Raw genomic sequence first — 25,476 nt, 5'->3', positions numbered from 1 at the left:
CCAGAACAGCTGCCAAAGCAGCAGCATTGTCTAGTTTATGTCCTGTGATGTCCACCACCGTCCCCAGGGTGAGCACCCGTGCTCTGCAGAACGTGTCCGTGATGGCTGAACCAGCCCAGCAGGGGTAATCCAGCCGGTCCCCGTAGACCACCGGCTCCTGCAGCAGCCAGTGTAGGGAGTCTCCTTTCGCAGCCGTCTCTCCTGACCACCAGCTTCCACACCGGTGAACAAGCCTCGATAGAAAGGAGGTAAAGACTGGACACTCAGCTTCCTGGCGTCCATCAGGAACAGCCGAATCCGTTAATCTAAAATTACCTCTAGAAACTTCAGACACCCAGTGCGCCGTGGAAGGCCTAGAGCAGGTCCTTAGGGCCAGCGAGCAGCCTGCTGGAGGAAGTGCGAGGCGAAAGCACCCTGCTGGCCAAAATGAATCAGTCCTTGTCCTCCTTCTTCCAGTGGAAGGAACAGAACAGACTGGGGAATCCAATGCAGCTTGTCCCAAAAGAAATTAACCCTCATGCCCTCTTCGGTCATTTTTGTACATTTTTCTCAAGTTTTTTTTTTCATTTTGTGATCATTTTTGCTGTGTTACTTCTTATGGCATGAAATTTTGTAGGAATCCTTCTTTTCAGTCAAATGTTTTAAACCGAGTTGGTTACTCGCAAAAGCAATTGAGACATAGCCAGTAAAGTCCCGACTGGTCCTGGCTAACGCCGCCATGCTAACCCTGCTACCTGTTAACGTTACGACCAGGCAAGCGGGCCACGGCTGTTTACAGCGTGTAGCCTCGTCAGCGGCTGGAGCCGACAGCGGTGAGTTATTTTAAGCCAGGAGAGGGGGGCTGTAAATCGGAAAGAGAGGACTGTGAGTTTGCAGCGTGTTTAGCGATTGTTGCCGTAATTCTAAGCCAATGAAGTGTGTTCCGTCCGCAAGGTAGTGGTATTTTAGCGGTTCATATTGTAATTCTAAGCCGAGGAAGTGTGCCTGGCTCGCGTGTGTGTAGAGGACGGTGAGGTTGTTGTGTTTTTAGCGGTTCATACTGTAATTTTAAGCCGAAAAGGTGTGTCTGTCAGTTGGTTACAGAGCTCCGTGTAAGCACGGGCTTTTATGACTGTCAATATAGCCAGCATCTACCGTTAGCTACTCCGCTGTGCTGTGGAGTAATGTCTGGCTATGTGAGAAAAGCGTCTAGTAACATTGTTGTGAATGCGGTCTCAGCCTGGCAACCCCCGTGAACTTCGAGTCTGGGCAGGAGGGGCCGGGGGAGACGACTCTCCAGTATTTTGAATTGGTAGTGCAGAAACTATTTTAACCGCTAGCTGCCAGTATTACACACAATATTTAGGGCCCGAGCGCCGACAGCGGCGAAGGCCCTATTGAAACTGAAGGAATTATTCTTTCTTTCTTTCTATTATTATTGTTTTTCCCGTCAAATTAATTGCCTTTTTGAGGGGCTTAACATATTCAAAAACTCACCAAATTTGGCGGTTGCATCAAGTCTGGTGAAAATTTACGTATTTTAAGGGTTTCGGGAATAGGCGCACAAAAATGGCTCGCTAGCGCCCCCTAGAATGTTAAGAAAATTGAGCCCCTCCAGTGCGTTTAACGTAGATTCACGAAACTTGGTACACATATGTAACATGTCAAGATGTACAAAAGACTTCATTAGAGCCATACCCTAAACCCAACAGGAAGTCCGCCATTTTGATTTCAAAGTTCGAAATTAGTGCGATTTTGGCCATTTCCACATGTCGTACTTTAACGAACTCCTCCTAGAGATTTCATCTGATCAACTTCAAACTCGGTCGTGCCGCTACGTAAGTTGTTAAAAAGAAAAACTTTTGTTAAAAGAACGTATGCGGGCGGGCGCCATTTTGCGCGCCACGAAACAGGAAGTGGGTGTATCTCGAGTGTACGTTGTCCGATTACCTCGAAACTTTTCAGGATTCATAAGAGTCCGACCCTGAGGGCAAATAACGGCTGATATTTACTTAAAGTCATAGCGCCCCCTAGTGGCAACAGGAAGTAGGCCTAAAAGTCAAGGTGCTATACTTTAACGAACTCCTCCTACAGATTTCATCCGATGGAATTTAAACTTGGTCTGTACCATCCCAACACCTTAGCGATGAAAAGTTATTAAAAGAAACACTTTTCGTCAGACGGTGTGGGCGTGGCGTGGCGGCCATTTTGAGTGTTTAGCGATGAACAAAGAAGTTGTTGTAACTTGAGTGTACGTTGTCGTATCTGCCCGAAATTTCTCACGATGGACAAGGGTCCAGGCCTGAGGACACCTACAGGCCAAAATTGACTTTTGGTCATAGCGCCCCTGGCAACAGGAAATCTGCCTTATATGACAAACATCATCCGATTTACATGAAACTTAGAATGTGTGGTCTACATGTGATACTGAGCCAGCCCCTATAATATGACCACGCCCACTTACTCAGGCCACGCCCCCTTTCATAACATTTCAACCGTTTAAGGTACACCCTGGTGTGAGGTATCATTGAACTCAGCAGAGACTTCTTTCTTCATTGGTGATGGTTTGGCCCGCCCCCTATGTTTAAGCCACGCCCCCTTTTATTACTAATGGCCCGATTGATGTAAACACTTGTGTGAGGTATCATTGAACTCAGCAGCGACTTCCTTCTTCATCGGTGATGGTTTGACCCGCCCCCTATGTTTAAGCCACGCCCCCTTTCATACATGCTGACCCATTTAAGGTAGAGTCTTGTGTGAGGTATCATTCATCTCAGCAGAGGCTTCCTTTTTAATTGGTGATGGTTGGACCCGCCCCCTATGCTTTAGCCACGCCCCCTTTCACAGCTAATGAACCGTATGACGTAGAGTCTTGTGTGAGGTATCGTTGAACTCGGCAGGGAGTTCCCTTTTCGTTGGTGACGGTTTGCGGCGTCCGAGTGCCGCGCGAATGCACGGTCGCAAGGAGCGGCGTCCGCCGGTAACCCCGATGCGCGCAGAGGCGCGAGGGCCCGTCCATCGCTGCTCGCAGCTTTAATTACTATTAATAATTACTCTGGGCTGAGTCCTAGGAACCTTACCAAAAAGGCTCAGGATGCTGCAAATGTTGGTATAATATGAAAATGTCTGGTGGATTTAAAGGGGTGATAGAATGATTATATAGGGTATTTTACACTGTTCCTTAAAGCGCCCATATTATGCTCATTTTCAGGTTCATAACTGTATTTTAATGTTGTACCAGATTAGGTTTACATGGTTTAATTTTCCAAAAACACCATATTTTTGTTGCACTGCACAGCTCTCTCTCACTGCTGCAGATCCTCTTTTCACCTGGTTTCTGTTTTAGCTACAGAGTGAGACCTCTTTTCATCTTCTTCTTCACTACTATCTTTGATTGCACTCGCACATGCTCAGTAGTTCAGATGTAGATCATGTCAGCTAGCTAACTCTAGAGACAGTAAAAGAGAGGCTGTTTCTCCAACTTTGGTCAGTTACAAGGCAGGATTAGCTGGGAGACTTCTAAATGAGGGCGCACATGGAAGTAGTTCTTTTGTAGATTATGGTGAACTTGTGTGTGTTGTAGCAGTGCTTTGCTATTGAGAACGACGTAGCATGCTAGCGTTAGCATTAGCGTTAGCATGCTAATGCTAACGCTACAAGCTAACGGTTGTGGTTAGCCAGCTCATTTCGGACTGTGACGTCACAGTCCGAGCCGATTTTGAACAGCTCACCAGGAGACTGAAAGCAGGACACATTCAGAAACCGTATCTCTCTCAAAACAGCATGCATGGATTTTTTTCAAAGTTTGTATGTGTGTGGAAGCACCAGAGACACAAAAGAACACCCCAAAAACCAGAAAAAGTGTTTTTTTCATAATATGGGCACTTTAAGGTCTCCTATTGGGGTATGTAACATTGGTTGGGCTGAAAATTGCCCGAATGCTATTTTATTAGGCCCTTAACTACCCTGTGAATATGGCTCTATTTGGAACAAGAGCTTTTCTTCCAAATATGGTATGCTCATGAATATTCAGAATGAACTACGTGCTGATTGGTTTGAGCAAACTACATAGGGACAACCAAACGCTGCTGGCCTGACAGAGCTCCAGGGCCTGCAGCTCCCCTCTTTCTGCTAGCTAAATGCCCGATGTATGTGAGTGAGAGCGCGGTCAGCGAGCTTGTTACGCCAGCAATCTCTTACCACAGTTCCAGTTAATCTTTTAATGTGTGTAATTAGAATGTGTTGAGTTATTTACACAAACCATTGGGGAAATAAGCGCCGCTTGTCCGTGAGTCTCATTGATAGAGCTTGTGGCTGGATGTCAGCCGTGATTTTAGGTCATCCTGTACATCTCATCTGTGGTTTTTCCTGCATCCACCATGTGTGTTAGTGTGTGTTTGTGTGTGTGTGTGTGTGTGTTTGTGTGTGTGTGTGTGTGTGTGTTTGTATGTTGTGTGTGTGTGTGTGTGTGTGTGTGTGTGTGTGTGTGTGTGTGTCCGCACGTCAGTCGCGGGTGGAACAGAGCAGCCCCGCCCGCTGCAGAGAGCCGAAATGATTGAAACAGCAGCAGCTTTCAGCGACTTTATAGTGAAAAATCGTTACAGCGTACATTAATGTTAAAATGTATACAGGTTGGCAGGACGGTCTGAAATGTTTTGGACGGTCTTTCGCTGTACGTCTTGTTGATAAATGTGAGATGTTTGAGTCACACAGGTGTCTCGTCCATGGTCTCGTTTTCATATCAAAACAACTAAATTAATTTGACCCGTTCTCAGTCCCGTTTGGTCACTGGCTGTCAGAGTGCACGCGGGACTGCTTTGATTGTGTTAGTAATGAAAATTCTTTCTTTTAGGCCTTCCATTATGAAAAATATAATTTTCTGATTCTGATAATCTCTTGGCCAGCAGAGAAGGCCTTGCTGGCCCTGACGGCCCACCTCTGATCTACAGATTGAGTCATAACAATGACTATTTAGAATAATACCAGATGGCTTGTGGGTGAAATAACATATGAGGAAATTTACAATGAGGAAAATATGAATGAACATAGCAGACAACAGAATAGACTATATTCACATTTACACAATGTTATCATTGGATGAGTGTCTCATTGAAAAAAAGCACGCACAGTGCGTACAGGATTATGGCCGCCGGCGTCACTGCCACACCATCATTTACAGAGACCCAACAATTCCCCCAAGAGCAAGCATTTGGTGCAACAGTGGACCTTTCTCTGTAGGGAAACATGAACATTACATCACTCTCACACACATATATATATATATATTGTGTTTGCACCGCAGGGACTAGGAAAGAGCGTTTTGAGGGACTTTTTGAACTTAGAGCTGGTACTCTCCCAGTACAAGAGGAACTTAGAGAAATAATTGGTCCGGACGTCAGTGTACGTCTCTCATCGATCACATGAGCCATGCAGCACTGGCAAATGACATTTTAAACCTCTAGCTAACTAGTATGCCCAAAGAGTAATGTTTCATCCACACACTCTTCTCACACCGTAGAAAGCACAATGATTTGTGCTAAGCTAGGCTAAACCTGTCCTGGAACTGTCTGTCTAGTTGAAACTGAACCACGGACAGTTCCTTTAACATACAGAGATGTGTCAAAACTACATCAATTATTAACAACAGGAAGTCATCATTTTAGTTCCTGGAGATGTTCTCCTTTAAAACTTCCTACACAAATATCTCCTTTTTGTTCATCAGTGTTTGTACCTGAGAGTGTCTAGTCTCCAGAGAGGATCCTCCAGTCCCGCTGACAGTAGCTTCACTCCTGAGTCTCCTGGATGATTGTAGCTCAGCTCCAGCTCTCTCAAATGGGAGGGGTTGGAGCTCAGAGCTGAGACCAGAGAAGAACTGCCTTCCTCTGAGATCAGACAGCCTGACAGACTGCAAACACACAGAACAACACACAGGAACCCTCTGTCAACATGTGGAGCCATGTATTAGTGTTATATTTGTTTGTTGTCCAGGTACATTTTGGTTCATATTTAGAATACACCTTTAAAATTATCTGTTCTATTTGATTATTGAAAAGTAAACAATGAAAAATCATCATGGAAAGTAACTAGAGTCTAGAATTTAATAATTATATAATTAATAACTACTGCCCAAGATTATCGTATCAGCAGACACAAAGCAGCTGTTTTATCAACTAAAGTTTTTGATTTTAAATGGTCATCAGTTGAATGGGTTAATGAATCCTGACCGGAGAGTCTCCAGTGTGCAGTGTGGACTCTTCAGTCCATCAGCGATCAGCTTCCCTCCTGAATCCTGCAGGTCATTGTTACTCAGGTCCAGCTCTCTCAGACTGGAGGACTGGGAGCTGAGAACTGAGGACAGAGCTTCACAGCTTCTCTCTGACAGGTTACAGCCACTCAGTCTGGAGAGACAAAAGGAAGGAAACTATTTATTTATATTTAACTCATGTTGAGAGATTGCAGAGTATTTAATGATGAATAAATCACAATTACAGAGCTTTGTTGGAGGGACGGTAATGAAGAAGACAGATAACAATTGTGTTTAAATGTTAAGTCTGGACTTTTGGTGATACAGAATGTAAAATCCATTTTCTAAACAAGTTGGAAACATGATAACTAATTGTGACTGAATGAGGAGTAAAAAGACATCCAGTATTCAAATTCACACAAGATTTAAAAAAAAGAAAATGCCATAGCCACATTTCATACTTTGTGCTTTACGACATTTTATAAATAAGCAGAAAATGCTTTGGAAACATTAAAAGATTTCCGAATTTTTAATTTTAAATCCTGACATGAGAAGGGTGGTTTCAATTGAATTAAGCTTAAAGTTTAGAGAAATGTCATAGAGAAGACAAATAACGATTGTGTTTATACAGTATGTTGAGTCTGGACTTTTGGTGATACAGTATATGAAATCACATCTCAGCATGTTTAAATATCTGCTGCTCTATTCTAAACAAGTTGGAAACATGATAATTAATTGTGACTGAATTAAGCAATATTACACGAGAGGGTTTGATTTAACGTCATTATTGGTACGACAGGGTGTGCTGTCATGCTAATTTGAGTACGTTCTAAATGTCTTGCTGACCAATCAGGTTGTCTGGTCAGATCTACTTCTTGTATAATCAGAGATAAAAAAATGTCCATAAAGTCACATAATAACATATTAATTATTTGTGGATCTCAGCCACAGTTCATATTTCATTCTTTATGAAGTGATTCTGAATCAGAATAAAATACTGTTTGTTTCAAAGATTATTGTTGTTGATCTGACCTAAGAATCTCCAGTGTGCAGTGTGGACTCTTCAGTCCAACAGATATCAGCTTCCCTCCTGAATCCTGCAGGTCATTTTTACTCAGGTCCAGCTCTCTCAGACTAGAGGACTGGGAGCTGAGAACTGAGGACAGATCTTCACAGCTTCTCTCTGACAGGTTACAGCCACTCAGTCTGGAGAGACAACAGGAAGGACCCAAATTATTAATATTTAACTCCTGTTGAAAGATAGCAGAGTATTTAATGATGAATAAATCACACTGACAGAGCTTTGTTGGAGGGACAGTAATGAAGAAGACAGAAAACAATTGTGTTTAAATGTTAAGTCTGGACTTTTGGTGATACAGAATGTAAAATCCATTTTCTAAACAAGTTGTAAGCATGATAACTAATTGTGACTGAATGAGGAGTAAAAAGACATCCAGTATTCAAATTCACATAAGATAAAAAAAAATGCCATAGCCACATTTCATACTTTGTGCTTTATGACATATTATGAATAAGAACAAAATGCTTTGGAAACATTAAAAGATTTCCGAATTGTTAATTTTAAATCCTGACATGAGAAGGGCGATTTAAATTTAATAAAGCTTAAAGTTAAGAGAAATGTCATAGAAGAAGACAAATAACGATTGTGTTTATATGTTGAGTCTGGACTTTTGGTGATACAGTATATGAAATCCCTTCTCAGCCTGTTTAAATATCTGCTGCTCTACTCTAAACAAGTTGGAAACATGATAATTAATCGTGACTGAATTAAGCAATATTACACAAGAGGGTTTGATTTAACGTCCTTATTGGCACGACAGGGTGTGCTGTCATGCTAATTTGAGTACGTTCTAAATGTCTAGCTGACCAATCAGGTTGTCTGGTCAGATCTACTTCTTGTATAATAAGAAATAAACAAACACCCATTAATCAAAGTCACATAATAATAAAATATAAACTAGTACAGTGCCCGTTGAAAATGTACCTGTTTGGAACAAGCGATCACTTGGCCTGTGGTACTGCTGCTTGTAGAATTCATCAAAACCAAATTGTAGCCTAACCCAAAATTACTTACAGAAGGACCTCAAACCACTTCAAATGCAACTCCACTGTATACCCTACTACTAACTTACTGATTTACCTGACACAAAACGTTGCAGATTCAGAATTTAATCATAAAATATCACAATGAAAATGTGGAGTAATCAGACATTAACGTCATGGACTCATGGCAGTGCGCTACCCACCGGCCCGTTATGATCGCTAAACAGCACATATCTGCGTTAATCACCACCAGAACCGGACCCTTTGTGTGTGTGCGCAGAGAGAAAGTGTGCAGAGAGAGAGAGAGAGAGAGAGAGAGAGAGAGAGAGAGAGAGAGAGAGACCGAAGCACATATCTAATCACCACCAGAACTGGACCGTTTGTGTGTGCGCAGAGAGAGGGCGAGAGAGAGACCCGAGGTGGTACTCCTAACTCCTAGATTCAGAATTTAATCACAAAATATCACAATGAAAATGTGGAGTAATCAGACATTAGCGTCATGACTCTTGGCAGTGCGCTACCCACCTGGCCCGTTATGAGAGCTAAACAGCACATATCTGCAAAAATCAACCACCAGAACCTGTGTGTTTTGTGTGTGTGTGTGTGTGCGTGCAGAGAGAGAGAGAGAGAGAAAGAGAGAGAGAGACGGTGTAGAGTGAGTAACAACACAAACAGGTGCTCAGTCAGTGTTTGCTGAAGTGTGAGAGGGGGAGTGGCAGGTGGCTAGAGCGGCAAAAGCCAATATGTGCTTCTTTTACCTATATATTTAATGATATCTTTTGCATTTCATATCCAAACAACGGCAAACTTGGCACTGCACTTACTCATGCCCGTCGCAAGACAATACTGTGTTTTTCAACGATTGTTGTTGTTGATCTGACCTGAGAGTCTCCAGTGTGCAGTGTGGACTCTTCAGTCCAACAGACATCAGCTTCCCTCCTGAATCCTGCAGGTCGTTGTTACTCAGGTCCAGCTCTCTCAGACTAGAGGACTGGGAGCTGAGAACTGAGGACAGAGCTTCACAGCTTCTCTCTGACAGGTTACAGCCACTCAGTCTGGAGAGACAACAGGAAGGAAACAATTTATTTATATTTAACTCCTGTTGAAAGATATCAGAGTATTTATTGATGAATATATCCAACTTACAGAGCTTTGTTGGAGGCTTTGACCACTGGCAGCAGCCTCAGAAGAGCCTTCTCTGAAGCAGAGTATTTCTTCATGTCAAACACATCCAGATTTTTTTCTGATGACAGTAAGATGAAGACCAGAGCTGACCACTGAGCAGGAGACAGTTTATCTGTGGAGAGACTTCCTGAACTCAGGAACTGTTGGATCTCCTCCACTAGAGAATGATCATTCAGTTCACTCAGACAGTGGAACAGATTGATGCTTCTCTCTGCAGACAGACTCTCACTGATCTTCGTCTTTATATACTTGACTGTTTTATGATTGGTCTCTGAGCTTCCTCCTGTCTGTGTCGTCAGACCTTGTAAGATATTTTTATTGGTCTGCAGTGAAAGACCCAGGAGGAAGCGGAGGAACAAGTCCAGGTGTCCATTTGGACTCTGTAAGGCCTTGTCCACAGCACTCTGGTAGAAACGTGTTGATTTGTCTCTGACCACTTCAGACCACCATGATGTTGTTTGTTCTTCTGACAGCAGGTTGACTCCAGAATTGATGAATGTCAGATGGACATGAAGAGCAGCCAGAAACTCCTGAACACTCAGATGGATGAAGCTGAACACCTTGTCCTGGTACAATCCTCTCTCCTCTTTAAAGATTTGTGTGAACACTCCTGAGTACACTGAGGCTGATCTGATATCGATGCCACACACCGTCAGGTCTAATTCATAGAAGATCAGGTTGCCTTTCTGCAGCTGCTCAAAAGCCAGTTTTCCCAGAGACTCAATCATCTTCCTAGTCTCTGGACTCCAGTGTGGATCTGTCTCGACTCCTCCATCATACTTGACGTTCTTCCATTTGGATTGAACCACCAGGAAGTGGATGTACATCTCAGTCAGGGTCTTGGGCAGCTCTCCTCCCCCTCTGGTCTTCAATATGTCCTCCAGAACTGTAGCAGTGATCCAGCAGAAGACTGGGATGTGGCACATTATGTGGAGGCTTCGTGATGTCTTGATGTGGGAGATGATTCTGGTTTCTTGCTTCTTGTCTCTGGATCGCTTCCTGAAGTACTCCTCCTTCTGTGGGTCAGAGAACCCTCTGACCTCTGTCACCATGTGAACACACTCAGCAGGGATCTGATTGGCTGCAGCAGGTCGTGTGGTAATCCAGAGGTGAGCAGAGGGAAGCAGATTCCCTCTGATGAGGTTTGTCAGCAGCACACCAACTGAGGCGGACTCTGTAACATCGGTCAGGACCTCAGCATTGTGGAAGTCCAGAGGAAGTCGACACTCATCCAGACCGTCAAAGATGAACACAACAGAGGACTCTTCAAACCTGCAGATTGCTGCTTCTTTAGTTTCACTGAAGAATTGATCAACAAGTTCCACCAAGCTGTACTTTTTCTCTTTCAGCATGTTCAGCTCTCTGAAAGTGAATGGAAATGTGAACTGGATGTCCTGGTTGGCTTTGCCTTCAGCCCAGTCCAGAGTGAACTTCTGTGTTAAGACTGTTTTCCCGATGCCAGCCACTCCCGTTGTCATCACTGTTCTGATTGGTTCATCTCTTCCAGGTGGGGCTTTAAAGATGTCTTCTCGTCTGATTGTTGTTTCTGGTCTGTCTGGTTTTCTGGACGCTGTTTCAATCTGCCTGACCTCATGTTCATCATTGACCTCTGCAGTCCATCCCTCCATGATGTAGATCTCTGTGAACATCTGATTCAGAGGGGTTTGGTTTCCTGCTTTAGCAATCCCCTCAAACACACACTGGAACTTCTTGTTTAGGTAAGTCTTGAGTTTACGTTTACAAACTCCAGCATAACTTCCTGAATGAATACATAATAAAAAAAGCTCATTAAGTAATTTGTAAAGAAAGCTGGAACATATTTTGGTCCATCTCTTGAGACATTAGTAAACGTCCCATTAGTCCAGCAAGTTAAATCTTTATAGAAATCTTCTTACTGCTCTGCAGACAGTCAGCCAGCTCCTCCTGCTTCATTCTCCTCAGGAAGTGCAGTGTGATCTTCAGAAATGCCTCTCTGCTCCTCCTCTGCTCTTCATCCTCACCCTCCCACTGACTCTCTGAGCATTCTGGGTAATCTGGATTCAGAAGCTTCTTGATCTTCTTCAGCTCGTTCTTCACAAAAGGGCCGATGTTCTCCTCCAGCAGCTGGAACAGAAGATTAAATGAATGACACAATCAAACTGAAATCATGGAAGCAAACATCAGATACATGTTGGACAGACTGACAATCCACTGGTCTGAAAAGTGCAGCATGGCTATGATTGTGAACAGAATAGATGTAAAAGTAGTTCTTGTACATGTACAGACCATAAATATGGAGTCCAGGTGTGTTTGATGCTGCTGGGCAGACTGATCACTGAGAACCTCTGAGCTCACATGGTCCACTCTGTGGAAGAATCAGGAAGAATTAGCTTACATCATGTCTGTCCACACAGAGACAAACACATGGTAATTTCCTGTGACTTGTGTCGATTACAACATTAAATCAGATGGTTTCCCCTGACATGGAAGTGTTGGTGGTATTGCTGACGCCACTGTGAATCAACAGAAAGAACTGACACGTAAACCAGGGCTACAATCAATCAATAAATCAATCAAAATGTATTTGTATAGCGCTTTAAAACAACCAGCAGGTATCCAAAGTGCTTCACATCTGGAACTAAGAATAGACAACATATCTTGCAATAAGAAGGTTGAAAACATAGAAAACAGTAAAATCATAAAAGGTTACACAGAAACAGGAAGAGGAAATTGTCACACCACTACTGCATATTAAAAGCCATTCTAAACAGGTAGGTTTTGAGTTTAGACCTAAAAAGAGCTACATCTGTAACTGTGCGAATATCAGGGGGTAACTTGTTCCAGAGTCTCGGGGCAGCAACCGCAAAAGCCTGATCACCCCATCGTTTGTACCTTGACCTTGGGACTTCTAAAACCAGTTGGTTAGAAGACCGCAAAGACTGGCTTTGCTCACGCAGGGTTAAAACCTCGGATAGGTACTCCGGGGCTAGGCCATTCAGGGCCTTAAAAACAAAAAATAAAATCTTAAAATCTATTCTAAAACGCACAGGGAGCCAATGTAGGTTGTAAAGAACGGGAGTGATGTGTGCACGTCTAGATGTATTTGTTAAAAAGCGAGCAGCAGCATTTTGCACAAGTTGAAGACGTGAGATGGAGGTTTGATTCAAATCAACATAGAGAGCATTACAGTAATCCAACCTTGAACTAATAAAAGCATGGATCGCTTTTTCTAGATCATGCCTGTTAAGGAATGGCTTAACCTTAGCTAGTAGATGGAGCTGGAAAAAGCTCATTCTAACAACATTGCTGATTTGTTTGTCAAATTTCATGTTGCATTCAAAAGTAACCCCAAAATTTCTGACAGCTGGCTTAAAATATGAAGCCAGTGCTCAAGGATGGACCGTTTGTCGTGCCTGAAGTACTGAAGATGATACACTCCGTTTTATCTTCGTTCAGGTTTAGAAAGTTTTGTGACAGCCACAACTTAATATCATTGATACAACTAAGCAGGGAGTCTAATGCAACACAGTCATTCGGTTTGATAGGCAAATAAATTTGCAAATCATCTGCATAACAGTGAAAAGATAAGTTGTGCTTTCCTATTATAGCCCCTAATGGCAATAAATATAAAGAAAACAGGATTGGGCCAAGAATTGAACCCTGGGGTACCCCACAAGAGAGAGGAGTGGTTGACGAGGAACAGTCACCAATCATAACAGAAAAGCTCCTATTCGCCAAATAGGAGCTAAACCATTGAAGTGCCGAGCCTCGGATGCCTACGTACTGATCAAGGCGAGAGAGGAGGACTGGTCAATATCATTGTGCACTCTAAGCAGTGCAGACTCAGTGCTGTGACGTGATCTAAAACCAAAATGAAATTTTTCAAACACAGAGTTCAGTTGCAAAAAGGCTTGTAACTGTATAAAAACATTTTTACCAAAACCTTTGGCAGAAAAGGCAGATGGGAGACTGGTCTAAAATTGGACAACACTGTAGGGTCAAGATTAGGTTTCTTAAGTAGGGGCCTGACCACAGCATGTTTAAAGGCAGCCGGGACAGAACCTAAACTAAGACAAGAATTTAAAAAAGTGAGTAGACTCGACCCAATGGTGTCATTAAAAACCTCCTTCACTATCCTGGCGGGAACAATGTCTAACGGACAATGGGTAGGTTTCATGTGTTGCACGATCTCAGAAAGCAATGTCAGAGAAACTGGCTGAAATTCCTCAAACACAGCAGAATGCATAGGAGCAGCAGGTACAAACACATTAAAACTAACACTGGCATTTTGCCTGACAGATGCAACTTTGTCAATAAAATAAAAGAGAAACTTCTCACAGGTACTAGTTGAAACCTCTGTCGGATCAGAGGTGCATGGATTCACAACAGAGTTAATAGTATTAAATAACACTCTGGGTTCATGGCAACTGCTAGCTATTACGGAAGAGAGATGTTGCATCTTTGCCACCTTCACAGCCTTCTGGTATGTGGCTAGACTGTCTCTTAATAAACCCAGTACTTCTTCCATCTTCGTTCAGCTTGCCTACAGTGTTGCCTAAGGGCCCTTGTGGAGTCATTTAGCCAAGGGTCCGCCTTAGGTTTAATAGATTTAGTCCGGACAGGGGCAATACGGTCTAAAATTTCAGTGCACGTGGAGTGGAACACAGAGAGAATGTTATCTGGATAAGAGGGAGATACCACACCATTCATAACACAGAACTGTGAGCCCCCGAATGCCAAAGCAAACTCTCCAGCTGAAGAGGAGGTGATGCAGCGGTGCCTAAAAGCTGAGGAGACAGGCTTACTAGCAGGTGGTGGTACACTGATCTCAAACCTGATGGGGAAATGATCTGAGATACCAGTTTCTTTTATTTCACTTAGTGAAACTGAAAGCCCATGAGTAATAATGAGGTCCAGGGTGTGTCCAAGATGATGTGTCGGCCCTTTCACACACTGATTAAGACCAAAAGAGATTAAAAGTGATTTAAAATCATTAGCAAGTGGGTTAGAGGGGCAACACACATGAATATTGAAGTGCCCACAAACCAGGAGCTTGTCGTACTTTGGAACAACATCAGCTAAAAACTCCGAAAACTCACATATAAAATCCTTGTTGACTTTTGGTGGGCGATAAATAACTGCACACAACACAGGAGAATCCAAGTCAGCCACAAACAGCTGAAGTTCGAAACTATTACAACAGAGTGCAGGTAATAATCTGCATCTGTACTCATCCTTGAAGAGCGTGGCCAGCCCCCCACCTCGACCTGACGCTCGCGGAGAGTTGAGGAAAGAACAGCTGGGGGGGAGGAGCTCTGAGAACACGCTGTCATCACCTGGTTTCAGCCAGGTTTCCGTCAACAGAAGAAAGTCCAGAGCATTGGTCTTAAAAAAGTCATTGAGGATAAAAGTCTTGTTTGTGAGTGATCTGGTGTTGATTAGCGCCATGCGAATTGAGCGCCGCTTAGTCTGTTGGGAAGCACGATCGAGCGGGCGGAGATTCCCATGAACGCAGCCTCGCCTGGAGCGCATCCTGCTCCACCAGCGGGGAAATTTGCATTCAGAATCCGGGACCGTCAACTGGAGCCATCGGTAACTGTGTACCAGAGAACGCCGCCGATTGCAGGCTATGAACTCCGCGGAGAACCCGAGACACGGATGGCCCGGATCGCGTGTGTAGGGTGATGCCAGGTAAGCTCTGAGCCTTACACGAACTCCACCTCTTTTTCCGCGTCTCCTGCAGCGATTTTTGCGGAGCCGAAGGCCGGGCTGACGCCATAGATAGGCCGAAATGGACGCCAGGAAAGGTGCCGGTGTGGTTGACTGTCCATCTGAGCCAAAGATCGGCACTTTTTCCACGGAATTGCGGATACTTAAAAGAGTCAGGCGGTCATATACCAGCAGCGGTGACACATTTCCAGTTACAATTAGTAAAAGCAGGCAAATCAATAACAATTCCAGCACAGGTAAGCGGCGAGACACACACAGCGGCGCCATCTTTACCACACTACCACAACATGGTTTGTCTAAAGGACTCCTGAAGCAGCAGACTGGTATCATGATGTCAGGAGGTCTGCAGCTTCTGTGGTCATGGAGCCAAACATTTGTAAGAAGAAGGAGTTTGGGGAGTCAACGGTGAAAAACTTTCTGTTGGCATCACAATGATTTAGGCAAACCAGACTCAGGAAGGGGAAGCAGAGTTTGTAGTCGGGGAGAACTGCTGACCTGGACTGAGGGTACTGTTGGATGGTGGTTCCCTTTTTTTACTTCCTCTTAATGACTTTTGATCTTACATCCAACTGGCAAAGCCACATTTAACATTTGGGAAGTATTTTGTGTTTTGACCAATTTCGGTCAAGGAAACTTTGGGGGGGGGAATCTGTTCATGAACCCTATCACTGAAACTTGGCCTTAAGTGTCCAGACTCAAATGGCAGAAGTCATCTCATGGCAAATGGTGTCCTGACCCAGGTGACACAAACACTTACCAAGGGTCGCTGGTTCTCCAGGGGGGATGTGCAACGGAACCTGTTACCCTGGAAGGGGCACTCTGAGTCACATACATCCCAACCATCACCCTGGTATTCCCAGTTGGAGAAGAACATTTGGTAAGAATTTAGTCATTCATGATTTTTAGCCTACCCTATGGCTATGGGAGATTAATGCTTTTTAATGGGGCTAAACAACCAGAGAATATTGGACCAAACTAGGTCCAATATTAAATTGAGATCTACAGTTGAAGACTTGTCTTACTGGACAGATTTCAGATGTTAGAATATAAATATTAGTGCTCAGTTAAACGCATTATTAACAGCATTAACGCAAACCCATTTTAACGGCATACATTTTTTTATTGCGAGATTAACGTTATTTTTGGCCTAGCAAACTTTGTAGTTTTTTTCACATGCTGTTGCAACAACTAGTAACGTTACAAAAACTACAACACTACACCGGATCTAGCTAGACCAGAAACACAACAACAGGCACGTCGCACACACTTGTTTGGGCTTGTGAGCCAGCCAAAGAGTAGTTTTTGAGTGGATGACGAGCGCGAGACACCCAAATGGATGCCAACAAGATTCTGAATGGAAAGTTTACTTTTAAAAAGTTGCCAAATGGTTCTATTGACAAGACCAAAGTGATCTGTGTGTTTTGTTGTTGTGAACTGAGCTACCATCGCAGCACGTCCACTCTGAAATACCACTTGATGGCCAAGCACACAGCTAATGGCCGAGCACACAGCTGATGCCAATCCTCCGCACTTCAGACAGAAGCACATGGATGTTAGTGTGAAATTGAACACTACAGTATATGCCAATGTTGATTTCAATAAAGATAACATTTGCACAAAGCAAGCCAATCCATTTTTCCATGTTGAGTGAGAAAAAATAATTGGACAAAATGAAATCAAGGGACATTTAAAATAGACAAAAATGTGCGATTAATTGCGAGTTAACTATGACATTAATGCGATTAATCGCGATTAAATAATTAAATCTTTTGACAGCACTAATAAATATATGTGAAGAAGAAAGATGCTGAAAATAAATTTCTAAATTTCTCTGGATACATAAAAGTTAAAACATGAATCAGCAATATTATAATATTATTAACAGCTTACCTCTTTTCAGAAGAGGGTTGTTGACCTTTAAAGTCAATAAAGCATTTATGTGACCAGTCACTCTTGAAGGACACACAGCTGGGTTCAGGTTCAGCAGAGTCTGGTCTTTGATGGATCCTGTTACACAGAGAGTAAGACCAACAGGGATCGAAATTCACTTTTTATTATTCAGAAACAAAAACTGCTGGAGATACAAGGAGCAACTAAAACAAGATTAACACAAAGAAGTTAAATAAATTATACAAAAACTGGGTTAAAAAGCTAAAACACCAGAGAATATATTGGACCAAATCAGATCCAATATTTACCTAAAGTCAAGAGTTGAAGACTGGTTTAACTGGACAACTTTCAGATGTGAGAATATAAATATATGTGAAGAAGAAAGATGCTGAAAATAAACTCCAAAAACTTCTCTGGATACATAATAGGTAAAACATGATTCAGTAATATTATAATATTATTAACAGCTTACCTTTTTTCAGCAGAGGGTTGTTGACCTTTAAAGGTAATAAAGCGATGATGTGACCAGTCGCTCTTAAAGGATACACAGCTGGGTCCAGGTTCAGGTTCAGGTTCAAGAGACTCTGGTCTCTTCTGGGTCCTGATAGACAAACACATTTATTCAGGGTCACATGTTCAGGTAAAGTCTCCGGGCATGAAATATAGTATCAATATGAATATGTATGTAGGCCTAATTATTAACAATTAAATGCCAATAATGCTTTACTTTCTGTCCAAAACTCAATAAAAATATATTTTGAAATCAGAATTATAAAAAATCTAAATATAATATAAATGTTGTCTAAAAAGAAAGGAAATTATTTTGCAAAAGTATTCTCATTTCAGTCATCAACTACAATAATTTCTTCCCACAAAATTACAAAAAACACTTTATTGTGTGCATGAGACTGACATAAAACAACCCAGACGGGACGTAGTTCCATCCAATGAGACTCGTTCCAGTTTGCTGGATGTTCACAACTCACCTCAATCTTCTTCTTAACATTTCAATTTACCTTTCCATCCCAATTCTCTCCTTCTGCCATTCAAGTCCCTCCATCAATCCGCTCTCCTCCATTTCAAGTAGCCTCTCCTCCATTTCTATTCACCTCTCCCTTACAGGTCTTTTCTTAAAGTAGCAGTGGCTCCATGGACACACAGCTGGGTTCAGGTTCAGGTTCAGCAGGGTCTGGTCTCTGATGGGTCCTGTTAGAAAGAGAGGAAGACCATTTTTTAATCTCCATAAGCACAAGCAGCTGGAGAAACTAGAAGCTATCAAGCAGAAAATAAAGTCTGAAGTTCTTCACTGAATGATTTCTTCTCTCTGCTCATCCTGCTCTGTCATTCATTATCTTTCTGGGTGAACAGGAACATTGGAAAGACTCCAGTACTAATGTCATCTTTCTGTCCTCTAATGGAGACAAGACTCCAGGACTAATGTCATCTTTCTGTCCTCTAATGGAGACAAGACTCCTTTATCATAATCAATCTCACCTTTCTGTCCTGTGCACCCTCCTCCACACATGACTACAACAGTAACAGAGGCATTTAGGTCACTACATTTTATTCTGAAAGGTCCCAGAGGAAACAGTAGAGTCCTGTTGTGTCTGACTTTACGCTGGTGGAGACGACGGTTTGTTTTCTGACAGCAGGAGAAAGGAAATAACTAGAGGCCATCTTATGATGGATTCACACCGGCCAAATCATGACATGGGCTTAAAGTTGGCCCTTCCTTACTTCCTCCCCCCTTGCTCAGACCCCACCCATCTTCAAACCAGAGGCGTAGGCAGTAATGGGCCAGGGCGGCACTGGCCCGCCCACTTTACTCACTGGCCCGTCCAGCCAAATTTGATCAAAATACGTTTTGTTATGAAAAATATTCAAATGTATGCAAAAAAAGAAATAATAACAGGACTAGCTAGTTGTGTGTGTTTAATGTGTATTTTCTTCTGATTAAAACAAAACTGTTTAATCCAAACAATCAAACAATTAGATCAAACGCCTTCGGAACGTATAGGTGGTTTCTATGGTAACAACAGGCAAACTCTGCGGGCTGCCTTCAGCAGCTAACGTTAGCTAGCTAGCTGTTTAGACAACGTAAGTAGCTACCTGTTAAAAGCGTTACCGCGACAACAATGGCTTCTCTTTAAAGTGGTATGGACAGTTTTCTTGGATGGAATCCAGTGTAAATAAGGACAAGCTTTTCTGCAGCATGTGCAGACATTTCCCCAGCGGAGCTGACGGCCAATCAGAGAGAGAGGAGGCCCTCACACAGGTAACATTAAGTCAAACGTCTTTCACGCTTCTTGTGTTATTAATTAAGTAACATAACTAACCTAGTAACCTTCCTATTTTAGTAAGAAATGGTGAACACTGATGATGGCTTCTAGCTGAAAAGCGTTTGTGTTTTGCCCACATTAAATAAGAAGATAACTTCTCTGTGTACGTAGTTTTGAGTTTTCTTTGGTCCTGTCACTGCCGTGGACTTGACACACTGTCTAAGATTTGGCACCTGGCTGCCCACTTTTCATTATATCTTTCATAATTTAGCTAAACAATGCTTGGCTGGAAGTTTTCATTCTTTGATTATCTTTTACTGCTGGTAGCCACTTGCTGCTCATGATCTGACCGTAGTCCTGAAGCAACAATGCTGTTGCATTGTTACATGTGTGATGTCTGTCTGATGTACCGTAGGCAATTCTATGTCCTGCATTATGTAAATGCCTTCTCCGCTGTTTGGGTTCATGTTTAGTTGCCACTTTGTGCTATAAAAGGGTTAATTTTATAACAGTGCTGTGCAGAGCCAATGCTGCTGTTTCTGCCGCTGCAAATATTTTTTAGTCTGAATATGTTACAATCTACAGGTTTTTGTCTATATTGTTGTGTACAAACTTTTTAGACGGAGCTTTGTTGGTTGAGCATGTTGTAGACAGTACTGTTATTGCCGTTGTAATGCAGTATGTTGGAAGGTAAAATCGTTGCTGTTTTTTTCAGTTAGTCCTTTTTGCTACTTCGTCTTTTAGAAAATGGCCCACCCAGTTTTGTAATGGCCCGCCCAAAATACTATTTCTGCCTACGCCCCTGCTTCAAACTCAACTTTCATTTAGATCTCAGCTACACAGCTGTAAAGTTTCCTGACTGCAGCCTCACGGTTGTGACAGACAGACGTATCAACACCTGGCAAAGTATTTAAAACCTCCTCTGTAGTAGTTCATGTTACAACATGTAGATTTATCTTCAACACAAGAGTCGTCCAAACTTTCTCAGGAAATAAGAAGTGAAGTAGAAACATTATATTTAACTTTACAGAGCCAGAAACTAACCCTGAAGAGACCAGAGACTAACGTGTTGTTAAAGTATCAAACAACAACTTACAGTTTCTCACTCACACACACACACACACACACACACACACGCACACACACACACACACACAAAACTTTAACTCTGGGGATCTATAAGACAGAAATAAAGGATCTATAAGACAGTAACTCCGCCAGATACCCACACAACATGGCGATGGATCTTTGTGAATAAGACGCCAGTTTTAATTCATCCCAAGTCCAGTTGTGATGGTTTAATGCAGCTTTCTGCTCTTAAACTAAACTAACCCCAGCTTGAGTTCACGAGTCAAACGTTACAGACATTATATATATATACATATATATATATATATATATATATATATATATATATATATATATATATATATATAAACGTTACACACATTAGAGTTAAATTACCTTCAGCTGGAGCTCCACATGGAGAGACAAAGCTGCGACACAAACTCTGGAAAGTGAAAGTAAAGTTTAAACAGGAAACCAGAGCAGTGGTGGTTCTAGGGGGGGGTCCAAGGCTGGCCATTTCCCCCGTTGTATTGAGCCTCGACCCCCCCTCTGGCCCCCCTAACTGTGTCAAATATGTTCATACATCTTTATCCCCAAAAAGGGGATATATAATTGATGTGCAGTGATATATGAAATGTAGGTTAACACTGATTGAGTATTCTTGTGTTCATTGTTATATGTTTATCAGTAGTCTTTGTAGAACCAAACCTATGGGGGGGGTGATTAATATATTTGGTTCCCCTGAAATCACATGTGACCCCAGCCTGGCCCCTCCATTTGAAATTGTCTGAAAGGGGACTTAATAGGCCTAGGAGCTGTCACAAGACCCACCACTGAACTGCCAGAGAGGCGCAGCATTACCAAATATAGGAAATAATAACTGGAACTTCTGACAGTTAACATGTAATAACACATATAATAGAGTTGTGTTTAAATCTAAAGTATGTTCTGATTATAACCGAGGATGGTGTGTTGAGAGGACACACAGACTCCAGGGTGTTTAAAGATGTTTGGGTAGCACTGCATATTACGGTTCGGTAATAAGATGGTAATAGTGGGGTAACAGTGAGATAATAAAGAGGTAATATATAGGTAATAACATGTAATTACCAAAGTAATAACGTGGTAATACATCACAGTAATAAGATGTAATACTGGGGTAATAAGGTGATAAGGTAACAGATGTAATAACATGCAATTACCAATGTAATAAGTAAGAAAGGGTTTGACAATAACCATATGTATATATAGGTAATGGTAATATACTTATATTTATATTATAATAACATGGTAATAATGGGGTAATATATGTTGATGTTTTCACAGTATTATAGGCTACTATCAGCGTAATACCTTCCAAATTAGATAAAACTTCTTGGAATTTAAAATTGGTAATTACCATAATATAATGCTGAAATGTATCCACCCTTTATGTTCCAAACATTTCCCTTTTGTTTCAAGGTAATACTTTGTTAATTTATGTTAATCATGTTTAATCTTGTGACTTCTTACCTGGAAATGCTTCTGGTAGTTTCTGTGTAACAACCATGAATCAGTACCGTAAAATGCAAAACTGCCTGTTTCTATTGTATTACATGGAAATATTAGAATAACAGAGGTGTAGATATTACCTGGAAACACTTCTAGTAGTTTCTGTGTAACAACTATGAATCAGTACCGTAAAATGCAAAACTGCCTTTTTCTATTGTATTACATGGAAATATTAGAATAACAGAGGTGTAGATATTACCTGGAAACGCTTCTAGTACTTTCTGTGTAACAACCATGAATCAGTACCGTAAAATGCAAAACTGCCTGTTTCTATTGTATTACATGGTAATATTAGAATAACAGAGGTGTAGATATTACCTGGAAACGCTTCTGGTAGTTTCTGTGTAACAACCATGAATCAGTACCATAAAATGCAAAACTGCCTGTTTCTATTGTATTACATGGTAATATTAGAATGACAGAGGTGTAGAGATTACCTGGAAACGCTTCTGGTAGTTTCTGTGTAACAACCATGAATCAGTACCGTAAAATGCAAAACTGCCCGTTTCTATTGTATTACATGGTAATATTAGAATAACAGAGGTGTAGAGATTACCTGGAAACGCGTCTGGTAGTTTCTGTGTAACAACCATGAATCAGTACCGTAAAATGCAAAACTGCCTGTTTCTATTGTATTACATGGTAATATTAGAATAACAGAGGTGTAGATATTACCTGGAAACGCATCTGGTAGTTTCTGTGTAACAACCATGAATCAGTACCATAAAATGCAAAACTGCCTGTTTCTATTGTATTACATGGTAATATTAGAATGACAGAGGTGTAGAGATTACCTGGAAACGCTTCTGGTAGTTTCTGTGTAACAACCATGAATCAGTACCGTAAAATGCAAAACTGCCCGTTTCTATTGTATTACATGGTAATATTAGAATAACAGAGGTGTGGATATTACCTGGAAACGCTTCTGGTAGTTTCTGTGTAACAACCATGAATCAGTACCGTAAAATGCAAAACTGACTTTTTCTATTGTATTACATGGTAATATTAGAATAACAGAGGTGTAGATATTACCTGGAAACGCTTCTGGTAGTTTCTTTGTAACAACCATTAATCAGTACCGCAAAATTCAACATTGCCTTCTTCTATTGTATTACATGGTAATATTAGAATAACAGAGGTGCAGAGATTACCTTGAAATGCTTCTGGTAGTTTCCAGGTAATCTCTGCACCTCTGTTATTCTAATATTACCATGAAATGTTTCTTTTCCTGCATGCATGTAACCCTGTGCAATCTGACCAGCAGCTAAACACCATCCACCATCAAGCACTGGAGACTGGGATTGTCGTAACTGAGTTTATTTAGAAAGGGTGAAACTGGGAAATGAAACACCATGACCAGTTGCTTACGTATTGATGAGTCACAAACATTATACAATCATAATTGTAAAAACAATATAACTACACAACACTGTAATGCAGCAGTATATACAGTAGCTAACATGTAACCTGAAATAAAGGAAAACGTAATGTATTGTTATACAGTGTACATAGATTAACTTATATTGTTTATCTAAATAAACTAAAATACACTTACATGTAGCACAACCCAAGATAACAGTGGCAAACTAGCTTAATGAAGCGTACTGATAGTCTAATATGAGCTATCAATCATCATCAAAAATATACATATTGCACATCAAACTTTCTGACAATAATTAACAAAGATATTAGAACAGTATGTCAGCATCTGTTTCACATACCGAGAATGCTACCAAAGGCATGGAACATCGAAGATTGAAGCGGATTGTATGGAGAGATAACACATGAGGCTGTCCTGCTCACATTCAACTTCCTGATTGAAGTCCCATGGTGCAAATGTCCTACAGTTCTTAAAGGAACACACACACACATGTGGAACAAACTACTGCCAGCAATCTCACCTCATATTCAGCTGGTTGTTATCTATCTCCTCATATTCAGCTGGTTGTTATCTACATTCTCACCTCATATTCAGCTGGTTGTTATCTACAATCTCACCTCATATTCAGCTGGTTGTTATCTACAATCTCACCTCATATCAAAATATTAATAAAAAAAAAAAACAAAATAATAATATTATATAAAATTAATTATTCAGCTGGTTGTTATCTACAATCTCTCCTCATATTCCGCTGGTTGTCATCTACAATCTCTCCTCATATTCAGCTGGTTGTCATCTACAATCTCACCTCATATTCAGCTGGTTGTCATCTACAATCTCACCTCATATTCAGCTGGTTGTTATCTACAATCTCACCTCATATTCAGCTGGTTGTTATCTACAATCTCACCTCATATTCAGCTGGTTGTCATCTACAATCTCACCTCATATTCAGCTGGTTGTCATCTATAATCTCACCTCATATTCAGCTGGTTGTTATCTACAATCTCACCTCATATTCAGCTGGTTGTCATCTACAATCTCACCTCATATTCAGCTGGTTGTCATCTACAATCTCACCGCTAGATGGGAGAAGTTCTCACACAACGGAGCTTTAAATGTCACCGTTGGTAACGTCTGGTTGGCAACTAGTTTCATTATGATGTGATTATTTATAACCTGTAGGACAGAGGAGTAAACTCAGCTTCACTGAGAATCACATCAAGGGCCAGATGGAGAGTTCATACACATGTTGTTATTCAAGAGAAAAGGCAAATATCCGGTTTTTAAGATTATTTTTTGGACATTTCCACCTTTAATGGATAGGAGAGCTAGATATGAAAGGGGAGAGAGGGGGGGGGAGGTCACACTCGAACCCCCGGACCTTCTGCATCAAGGAATAAACCTCTACAAATGTGTTCCTGCTCTACACACTGAGCCAACCCGGCCACAGAAAAGTCAAATATCTTTGACCGTATTATTGTATGTCTCATAAAGTATTATTACTTACACTTACGGGACATCAATTCCTAAAGAAAAGAAATCAGAGAAAATTTTCTTAGCATCATAGGAGAAAAACAAAAACGTAAGCCAAACCGGAAGTGAGAAAATCAATAGAAAAAAAAAGTCCGGAAAAAGCAACAAAAACGTTTGGAAATAAAACGTTGGCAAAAGCAACAAAACTACTTGGGCCAAAATGTTTGTTTTTTGAACCCAAATTGATATGGGGCGGATAACAACCTGCAAGGGCCCTGATTTGGTCCCCGGCCTCGAGTTTGACACATGTGGTAGATATATAGTATGTTTGTCACCTTTGTGGGACAAACCGCTGAAAAAAAAGATGTTTTTTTAATGTCACCATTGTTAACGTCTTGTTTCATTAATCTAAATTCAAGTGTTGGACCTGCCTACAGGAACAAGGAAGAGTTTAATTATAGATTATAATCTCTAGATTGAAACAAAGGAAACAACTCCCTTTGTGTGAGTACGGTAGCGAGTTGTGGTAGTCGTGGTTACAGGTGAGTTACAAAGAGGAGGGCTCAGGTACAACTCTCATTTTACAGGAACACAAACCCAGCACACACCTGGGAGTTATGGTCACCGTCCTGGTTGGATTCATCCGGCTC

General features: G+C 41.5%; 2 protein-coding genes across 2 annotated transcripts in view; both read right to left on the bottom strand.

Annotated features, from left to right (window-relative positions):
- LOC120571647 (protein NLRC3-like) overlaps positions 1-25,476 on the bottom strand; it is a 615,005-nt gene that overhangs the window by 411,499 nt on the left and 178,030 nt on the right. The window lies entirely within an intron of this gene.
- The window catches only part of LOC120570718 (NACHT, LRR and PYD domains-containing protein 12-like), an 80,762-nt gene that overhangs the window by 8,754 nt on the left and 46,532 nt on the right, over positions 1-25,476 (bottom strand). Inside the window, exons 11-14 of the mRNA XM_039819208.1 lie at positions 9,169-9,342; positions 7,256-7,429; positions 6,204-6,377; positions 5,711-5,884 (exon numbers count right to left, since the gene is read on the bottom strand). Coding sequence (XP_039675142.1) covers positions 5,711-5,884; positions 6,204-6,377; positions 7,256-7,429; positions 9,169-9,342 — 696 coding nt within the window. The remainder of the gene's footprint in view (positions 1-5,710; positions 5,885-6,203; positions 6,378-7,255; positions 7,430-9,168; positions 9,343-25,476) is intronic.

This window comes from Perca fluviatilis, chromosome 2, assembly GCF_010015445.1.
Source record: "Perca fluviatilis chromosome 2, GENO_Pfluv_1.0, whole genome shotgun sequence".
In the NCBI taxonomy this organism is placed as follows: domain Eukaryota; kingdom Metazoa; phylum Chordata; class Actinopteri; order Perciformes; family Percidae; genus Perca; species Perca fluviatilis.
Note: the sequence above shows the minus strand (reverse complement) of the source record. Positions and strands in the feature narration are given on the sequence as shown.